The 10,527-nt window shown below is 34.9% G+C and overlaps 1 protein-coding gene across 1 annotated transcript; it reads right to left on the reverse strand.

Annotated features, from left to right (window-relative positions):
• Nucleotides 1-1,478: 1,478 nt before the first annotated feature.
• Nucleotides 1,479-7,463, reverse strand: LOC129514530 (dynactin-associated protein-like). The gene is made up of 3 exons (XM_055333161.1): nt 7,093-7,463; nt 4,643-4,723; nt 1,479-3,853 (listed from the first exon to the last, which is right to left on the reverse strand). The coding sequence occupies exons 1-3, from the start codon at nt 7,144-7,146 to the stop codon at nt 3,524-3,526; spliced, it is 465 nt and encodes a 154-aa protein (XP_055189136.1). The 5' UTR covers nt 7,147-7,463; the 3' UTR covers nt 1,479-3,523.
• Between the last annotated feature and the right edge of the window lie 3,064 nt (nt 7,464-10,527).

Here is a 10,527-nt window from a genome sequence, read left to right on the forward strand (position 1 = left end):
GGGTCTCAATTCTCTTAAGATATAACAGCTCTCACTTTAGTGTGTGAAAGTCCGTGCCCATGCATTTTGTCATCTTACATGCTATAATTTCTAAGCGTTCCACTGGCTGTTGGGTTCTTTAGTACACAATGTTCACTTTAGAGGAACATGAGCTCCTATATCCTTTTCTAAAGACACGCTTCCCTGGTTTGTTCCAATTCTCTCCTTACTAGTAACTGCTTTTCTGTGGTGCCTCATATGCACAGATCAACCACCAAGCTACTGCCACAATAGCTTGGTTATTTCCCCCTCTCTATTTTCTTTCCCAGCTGTTTTGGGTAAGGTACCTAACTATCCCTTGGGCTTGGGTGGTGGGGGATGCATCCCTATATTCTTGCAGTGCAAGAAAGTTTTTTTTTGAAAGGCTCCAAAAACCTGGCGAGTCCCTCCACATGGAAGTGGTTGGCCAATCTGGGATTTCTCCTACAAACAAGAGGCTTTCCCCTTTGCCCATACTTGTTTTCCATCTCCTGGCTGGCTTGCCAATTGATAGAAGGTAAAGGAGAGTCAGTAAACCAAAGAGAAGGCACTTTGAGACTGAAAAATGAAGACTCTCTCGGCCATTTAGTTTTATTCAGGGTAACTTACTGGTAGTGGGAATCCCACAGGGGACGACCCGCAGCAGTCACAGTTATTTTCCACCTGGCCCAGACCTTAATCTCCCAGCTTTTATAGAGCAAGCAGTATGGCGCAGCCACAGGGTAATTACCTAAAGTGGCACCATTTGTATGCGCCAGAGGACCTCTACTAGTTCCCTAAAGTGGAGCCTTCTGCGTGCCACCTTAGGGAAGCTCAAGATCAGAACTAGCCTTCTCACATTTGGGTGAGGGTATACCTTAATCTCCTCTGGGCATGGAACACGTAGAAGAGGTCACTGCTCTGGCGTGAACAGGATGGAGGAGAGTCATGATAGAGTCAATGTTATCAGCTATAGTTTCAAAGTTCAAAAGCTTCTGAAACTGCCCATTATCAGAGTGAATCACATATCATCATGGAGCTGGACCACCTATTACGGTGGATTTTCAGTATAGATATATAAGCTTTGAGGGGAACAAACGCCCGATAGGACATTTTCCCATAAAGCCTCTAAAGAAGTTAATTACACTCTTATTTGTATTTGAAAATTTAACATGTAATGCTAAATTACTTTGCACTTAAGAATAAATGACAGACTCGCAAAAGGGTATGTAGCAGGTGTTTTAAATAGAGGAGCTTCCTTTTTTTTTTTTTTTAGAGGAGCTTCCTGACTAAAATATATTACTATCGATCAAGTACAGTGAGTGAATAAAATTTTGGAACAATAAATATTAGCACTTATATATGGTTTTAATATTTGCTGAATAAATCTTTAAAACTGGATGATTACTTATTTATTAACCATGCACATTTAGTATTTTCACAATACTTTGTAAAATTTTTGTTTCAAGTGATGTATTTTAACTTGTGAAGATATTTTCCACAACTCTGTTTACTATTTTAATATTTTATTAAACCATAAAAATCTAAAGGAAAAAAAAAGAACAAGAACCCAAGAGCTCATTCATATCTCTATTTTACAAAGCTCCAAAACCTGATGATCTCAGATAATTTAATTACAATATCCTCCAACGCAATATCTAATGTAGGAAGTTCATTGCTAAGATTCTTCTTAAACATAAAGAAGTTATCCTTCCCATGTTACCATACCCCATTCTGTAAGATCTATAAAAGTGAAAGAAGTTAACAACAGCTCTTATTACAACATATAGTTACTTAGCTTGGCTTCTAGAATAGAAAACTATTTTTTTAATTTTAATTAGAAGTAAGTTTATTTTCAGTCCTTTTTAAAAATCTTTTCTTTTACTTTCATATCACAAAGCAAAGTTTCAATCACATTAAGAAGTACATTTGAACCTAGTGAATTTAGTCTTTCTTCTTCATAAGCATTTAAATAAAAAATACAATAAGATGAATTGGTTTAAAATCATATAGGGGAAAATGCATGCACATTTACTCCCTTGTGTTTATTAACCTTATCTAGAGCTTTATGACATTTCTTTTCTAAAATGTATACAATAACTCTCATCGTTCTTAAATTGTATTATCAAATGATATTTGTGGTATAAAATTAATATTTAGAGACTCAAATGTGTACATCTCTTGGTATCTGAGAAATAATACTAACTGTCCATATATAACAATTTTGTAAGGAATGACCATATTTCTGATCTTATGGACACTAGATACTCAGTAAGGCCTCAAAGTCTATGCTAATTTACATGGCCTCTTATTGACTGCAACAAATCAACTAGAATTATATAGAACAAAGTCTTTTGCTTTAGGAAAAGAAAAAAAATGCTTTCAGAACCTCTGAAAATGTGTGTTCAAAAGATAATCAGAAGTTGGACGATGAATACCAAGGCTTTAGTGTCCTCTCACAGGGCTGAGTCCTTGGGTAGGAAGCCTGCTTGTCTGAGACAGTCTTCCATTTTTGTAGTTTGAAGATTCGGGGGTGTAATGGATAGGTTCATTTAACTCTGAAGTCTTTCCCAGAATGAATGTGTTTCCCTTTAGTAAATATTAAACACTCAATATAAATGACATTGAACAAGTCTTGTGTTATGCAGCAAACTGCAAGCAAAATCATAGTACAAAATACAAAACAATTTTAAGGTTCAAATTTTATAAGTAGTAGTTTATGGTATTTTAGATATTGAGCAAAATATCAAATATGGAAAATAATATTGACAATATCAGTGAAAAATGCATATATATAAAATACATCATTTGTTACATCTGAAGTGTTTCTAAGAGTGCTTTTGATTTTAAATGTTAAATCCCCTTCACCTTTCAATTTTCTATTTTAATTATCTCTACCTAAGTCCAAATTTTCACCCTTTCCCAACTCTTAGTTTGTCTCCAAAATCTTCCTTGACTTTCCTTTCTAACCTCACTGATCTCTTTTCTGAATTTCCCAAGAGAAATACATCTGTAATAACCAATAGGTATTTTAAGACACTTTCTCATTAACTACTATAATTGAAGATTTCCTTCCCTCGACTGGAAAACAAATGCTGAAAATAGTGAAGCATATAAGACTGTAAAATAAGCAATAACTAGAGGGTAAATCCTGGCTTAAGAACCAACAGGCAGGGAACAAAGCAGAAGGGGATCCACCTGGCAGCCTCTACTTCAGCTGAAACCCCCATTGTGAAGAGAAAGGTGGTTATATAGGAGGGATGCAAAGAAAGCTCTGGGCCCCTGCCTGAATGGATCAATCAGAATCAGTTGAAAAAAATTTTCCTAATCATTTGAACATTGGAGGAACCAAGAACTGAGTGATTACCATATGGGAATATAGCAAATGAGCAGAGCAAGAGGGGAAGCTCTCATGAAGCCAAACTGCTTTGGAAGCTCTTGGCCGGGAAGAGAGGACACCTGGACATGCCTCCTTCAAGGCTAGGGTGTTGATCCGGCTTGAGGAGAGCTAGGGGCTCAAAAAATGTCATTTTTCCTCTTCAATGATAATTTCATGGTCCAATGTTGTTGGTTTAGTTGTGTCCACGGAGGACGGAGACACCTTGGCAGAGGAGCTTTGTTTAGCCACAGTGGTAGGAGATCCAGGCAGGGTTGATGAGGCAGGAGATGGGGGAGAACCAGGGATGCAGGTGACATGATTTGACTTTCCATCTGCGTGAATGATGATAGTGGTACTGTTGGTGGGCCTGCCAAAGTGGACAAAATATAAGACCAGAACAACAAGAGTTGTGGCAATTAGACAGGCCAAGAGACACACCAGAAATGTTTTCCAGAGTGACCACGGTTTTGTTGTAACCTGCAATGAATTATGAAAAGTTAACATTTCAGCAAATGACACAGTAGTGATTTAGGTAACTGATCTCAATTAGAATGAGGCTAACCTTTTTCCTTACTCCAAAAGCTATAATTTAAAGTACAGCTTTCTTGCATTCTCTTCCCCTCTCCCTCTCCTTCACACACACACACACACACACACACACACACACACACACACACTTTGTCCACAAGTCCATGAGGACAAAATGTTCCCTCTGAGTTACCCCTTTGTAGTAAAGCAATAAGGCATCATCTCAAACGCAACAGATTGCCTCTGGGATATATATATATATATAGTTATTATCAGCTAATAACGTTGCAATATAAATTACCTAATTAGTCCTCATGGCTAGGAAAACGATAAAAGCACATATCAAAACACTTAGATTGGTTATCTTTGAGTGAGAAAATTGCAGGTGTTCTTTGCTCATTGTTATCTCCTATTTCCATTACCTATTGAAATTTCAGAATTAGAAAAATATTTTTAAAATACATTTTTATCTCATACATAAAAGGACTTTCATTGAGTTCAGAAAGACATTAAAATACAAAACTTATTAGCTCTCGTTTGGGGTATGGTCTTCAAGGAATAGAATGAAGGCCTGACAAACTGTTGGAGACTATGGGTCCCAGGTGTCACACACACACGGCAGCACTGGAGATGTGTAGAGTAGCCAAAGGACAGTGAAAGGTTAAAGGACACAAGAGCCCCACAGATTTCCACAGGACTGCTAAAGACTCCACACCATCCCCAGTCCCCAAATCTTACCCACTGTGGATGGAGGGTCGCACCAGGCAATCTACAACCACAGTGAGTTCCTTCGTTCAAACAGTATGGATTTCTGGGCAACTGCAAAGAAAGAATTTTTAAATAAATAAAAAAAACAAGGCTTATTGTTAAAAATGAAAGTTTATTTTATCTGGGAACATAAATGAAGCACAAATAAATGATGTGAATCCAACATGTATTAAATGAAGAACCAACCAAGTTCTAGGAGAATTTGAGACTCTAATAAATGGTTTTAATGATATGAATTGTAACATACATTTTTCACATCAAATGATCAATGAAGAAAAATAAAGTGATTGATTCAATAGATCCAAGGATCATTTTAACAGATTTAGCATTCGGTCTTGACAAAAGCAGACAAACAATGCAAATCTCAAAGAACTGCAAATAAAATAGTAATTCCCAAATGTGATAAGGAATGTTTACCTCAAAACAGGCACATTCCTTTAAAGTCAGAAGAAGTGAAGAATGTCTCCTGCCACCAATATTAGGTAATGTTTTTCTAGAAGTTCTCATCAATATGTATGAATAATGGAAATGTGAAGATAAAATTAACATTCTTTCTATTTGATATGACTGTCTGCAAACAGAGTCCCAAATAATCAACCATACAATCTCTCAAAAGTAATAAGAACTCATTAAATTGGCTGATTATAAAAATTTGAAAAATATATGTAGCAGCACTTGTCTTGTGTATGTACACGCATGTGCGCATGTATTAGCAACTACTAATTGTAGTAATAAAGCAATATATAATGGTTAAATATGTCAAATGCTATAGGACTTATATAAAGAAAACCATAAAACTTTACTGAGGAACAAAAAGACAACTTGGATAAATGTCCTCTTATAAAAAGTTTCAGCAGTATAAACTCTCAATTTTCTGAATTTTAATATCTTTATGGGATTTTGGAGGGAAAACTGAGTAAATTGACAAAAATTTACATGGCAAAATAAAGCAATCAAAAGAATAAAATTAGATTGGATGGGAGAGGAGACAGGAAGCAAAATATTAGCAGTCATTTTTTTTTTCTGAGAGGGATCATGGGTGATTTTTTCTTTGTTATTGTCTGTATTTTCCAAATGCTCTAAAATGAGCAAATAAATTCATCTAGTATTTGTATATATATATAAAAAAACTTCTACCCATTATTTTGGGAGAATATAAGAAGTTATATAGACTGTCAGATTACCAAAAAAAAGGCAGGGGGGAGGGAAGAAATCCAAACATTCCTTTTCATGGTCTCAGAAGTCCATTTTACTATTTGGTTTTGATTATCGTTTTTTTTTTTTGTTTTGTTTTGTTTTGTTTTGTTTTGTTTTGGAGTTTATTTTTTTTTTTTTTTTTTTTAGCAAGATTGCCTAATTATTTGACTTAAAGGAATAATTTGCCTAGATTTTGGCAGGTGGAGAAACTACCATAACTCAAATTTACTATATAATGAAAAGAAGAAGGAAATAAAATGATGTATTATACATGATATTAATGTCATTGTGTAACTTCCCTGAAATATGAAACATCCTATAAATTAAGCTTATGTTGGTCTACTTGTTGAATCCTGAAACTGATCATAAATACAAGCTTCAAGTGGCAAAATAACTCTTTTATTAAATCCTATCTTTGTGTTTATTTCTTCTGATTTGTCTCTTGGTTCTACAACCTCGGGTTGGCTTAAGGTTCATTTTTCCTTATTATGAATATAGTAGTAGTCAAGTTTTCTGAAAAGTAGTTTCTTTTTTTTAAGTAGTTTCTTATAATGACATTATATATGAGAAATCTGGTTCTATTTCTGACTCTGCCACTAGCTAAATGGACCCTTAGTGTTTCAATTCCCTCATATGTAAAATGAAGAGATTTGTTAGAATGATGAATGAGACCCCTATATATGTTCTAAGAAATATGATTTTTATATTATTAGAGTAATGCATTTTTACCGTAAGTCTCCCCATGAGACATTTTCCATAAATTACTACTTTAAATATATACAAGTAGGTCAATGAGAATAAATACTTTCATTGGATCAAAATATATAATAATTTTAATAATAAATAATAATACAAATAAGCAATATAAAATAAACATAAATAAATAATAATAAATAATGTTAACGTGCTACCAGCAACATTTCAAATAATTTATTAAAAATTTTGTCTACAAGTAGCCCATATACAAATGTCAAAATTTAGGCAAAATATCAAAATTTAGGCAAGTCTAATAATGCACAATTCCCAAATGAAATGAAAACACTATCTGGCATATTAAATAACCTCTGAACACTTTTGATTACTGGTAATGACATCTTGGATTCCATTCATCCTGAAATAGCAAAATCAGAAGAATGCAACCTAACTTTCTTGAAGTGTTAAACGTTAAACGTTGAAGGCAAGAGTATGAGACAGTAAAGCAACTAAAAGGCATAGCTACTCACCAGCTGTACTGCACTTTGTTCAACATCCTCAACATGATGCCGTTCGCCGTGCATTTTGTGGGTGCTGATATCTCAAGTGCAACTCCAGAGATGTCTATACTCACTTGGTGGATAAGAAGTTGGAAAATCCTGGGTTTTTGTCAAATTAATAACTGTATTTATTCAATCTGGATTATGTAAAGCAATAATCACCTATTCTCCAAAGAAAAATTTCCAAATTCAACCCCGAAGTACACGATTTATGCTTGCTGAGGAAAAAGAGAAAAATTTGCTCCCTTCAGAAAAACAACATGCAGAAAATTATCTCAGCTGTAAAAATGACTCCAGGATTCTGAGCAGATATGAACCCTTGTCCTCCTTATTTCACGTAATTCATGTAAATCACTGAAACTTGATTTCTCATGGGTTAGGAATTTAGTTTTTGTTTCTAAAAAAACCCACAAAGCCACTCCTTGATTATGAACATTGCAGAACATTCTGTGGCGAGGCAGAAGGATTATGGTAATGACTGATTTCAAAACTTTCCAGAAATAAATCAATATTGAGATTATGGGGTCATGATAGATTTTAGGTGAATGGTGAATAAAATCTATGGTGCTATTGACGTCAGTGGCTATGCTGAGATGGACAACCATCGCTAAAATGGTTTCAGCTAAAAATAAAGAGTAGCAAATAAGTCACTTCATTAGTTCTTGATTATCCACAAGAATCAAGGATTCTGCGGGAATCAAGGATTATCCACAGTAAATCTGGTATGCTTCTCGGCAAATTTGTGTTGCTTTTGGCTATGTAATGTCACCCTTCTCATGAACCCCAATCTTTTCTGATGAGCGGGAACTAGAAAAGTAACAGCGTCTTTGGCACTTTTCCACTTCTCCCAAGGAAATGTTCACATGATACAACATGCAAAATTGAGGTGGTGTTTTCTATCCATCTGAAAATGAATGCTCCTTGGCCCTTTAACAATGTGGCATGCACTATGGAATGGAGAAAAAATGACTTTAAGAATCCGTTTTAGTCGTGCATTTCCTATAAGCCAACAACTCCTGGCAGTGTTAATGACATGAATTTCCAAAATTTTAAGATGCTTACACACATCCTATTTCAAAAGTAGACATGTCTTCTTATTGTAAGTATATTCATGAAAAAAATGTCTGTAACTGATTCCAAACCTCTGGACTTCTCACTAAGCAAGTATTAAATGACTTATAATTAAATTCATTTTACATTTGTTTTGTATAAGTAACTGTTTCATAGTTTTGTATGTCAGCAAAAAATATTCAGAAAACTAAAAACTTAAAGAGCTATTTAAAGAACATTTTAAGTACCTAGAAATAAATCTACTAATAGAGGTATACTGCTTTTAAATGGAAAAGAATTATGAAATTGAAATGAGTAAATCATTAATGAAGTTCTAAATAAATATACTCCTGGCAGCAGTGTACATTGGTAAGACAACTTGAAAAGCATTTGATATTATCTAGCAAATTTGAAGATATTCATATACTATATGATCTAGCAGTTCTGCTCCCATTATGTGGGGAAACACACACACACACGCACACACACGTGCGCGCACACACACACACAGATGTTTATAGTAGCATTATTTTATCATTTTTTAAAAATATCCCAAATTCACATCAACAGCAGAATAGATAAGTAAATTATGATATATTTATACAATAAAATACTTTCACCAATGAAAGTGAATGAACTATTGCTAGACACATAAAATCTATGATTCTTATAATGTGGGAAAAATAACAGAGACATTAAATTAAATTTTATTATTTAGAGACTCATTCATAAGTGATAAAGCCATTTTTTAAAAGCAAGCAAATTATTAACATAAAACTCATAATAGTGGTTACCTCTCGGGGGAAGGAGAAAAGCAGAATTGGGGCTGGATTCAACATGGAGGGATTTTAGAAGTGCTAAAAGTGTTCTATTTTTGACCTGAGTGTAATAACATGGGTGTTCATCTTATAAATATCCACCACACATGAAAATCTATATATAGTTAAAAGTAAGTACTTACTAAGATACATTGGCGAGCTCTAATAAAATTCATACTATGTGTCATTTCAGCTAAAAATAAAAATCAATAAAAATATTGATTTAAAAATATTTTTTATATTTTTTTATTACCTTCTCTTTCTTCTGTGTTCATAGCGATTCTCTGACAAGTAACGTGGAAGGTCCATTTGCATTTTGGCTAGGCCTCATGCACTGAAATTTCCCCATTGCTATGAAACATCTAGTAGGGAAATGTAGAATTTTGAAAGTTATCTAGAAGCTCAGTAGAATATGAAAGAAAATTGATAGACCAAAATGAAAGAAGTTAAAACACCCTAAAATAAACGAAGTTTTGGGACGCCTGGGTGACTCAGCGGTTGAGCATCTGCCTTGGGCTCAGGGTGTGACCCCGGGTTTGGGGATGGAGTCCCGCATTGGGCTCCCTGGGGGAAGCCCACTTCTCCCTCCGCCTGGGTCTCCTCGCTGGTCTCTGTGTGTCTCTCATGAATAAATAAATAAAATCTTTTTTAAAAAATGAAGTGTTATGGTACATATATTATAGGTATATACTAAAATATATATGTACTAGGTATATGTCTATAAGTATAGGTATTTCTTTTGTACTTCTGACTGATGGCACAGTGAGAAGTAAACCATAAAATAAACTAGTTTCTGTACCTGTGGCCTGATTAAAAAAAAAAAAATCAGTTGCTTTTAAGGTATTCAGAGTTGAGGTTTGTGCCCTCTTTCGACTCCAGCCTAAATGGCTTCTAATCCTAGGGTTTGGTTCCTCACTTCATGAAAGGTGCCCAGGACACTGAACTTTGGTGCCTCCCAGCAAGCAACAAGGTCACAGCTGGGGCACCATATTCTTTGTGTTGATCATTGTGCACCAATGAGCTCATGAGCATCCTCTGCTTTGCTCGTTTGCTGATTCTGTAAGTATGTTAATTATTATCAATCCTCATACTTGAACCTGAACCTTCAATTTTATGGTCTGGTCTAAGTTTTCATGACCTAAGCCATTTTGTTCTGTCTTTTAAGTTTGATCTCCACCTTGACCATCAAATATTGAAATATGACTCACTAGAGAAATGAGCAAGAGCATGGGGCTGTTCCCTTTTCCCCGCTACTGAAAGCCATGATCACGAAGCATTAGAGCATAGCAGCCAACCTGCACCTGGATTTCTGCTGACACTTCTTGGGCTTATTTGTCTTGATCCGCGAAGGAAAAAGGAGAGGCAATTGTTCAGAATCCTTAGAAGAACTAAGAGATTATTTCTGGGTTCTGTTGCAAATATCTCCAAAATGAAAAGTTTATTCATATGTCAACACTAATTAACATTTGTGCTTTATCTTGGCTCTGAAGATCAGATAGAAATCAAAAGAAAAGAAGATCGTTTTTTTATTCTCTCC

This window comes from Nyctereutes procyonoides, unplaced genomic scaffold (genome assembly GCF_905146905.1).
Source record: "Nyctereutes procyonoides isolate TBG_1078 unplaced genomic scaffold, NYPRO_anot_genome, whole genome shotgun sequence".
Taxonomy (NCBI): Eukaryota; Metazoa; Chordata; class Mammalia; order Carnivora; family Canidae; genus Nyctereutes; species Nyctereutes procyonoides.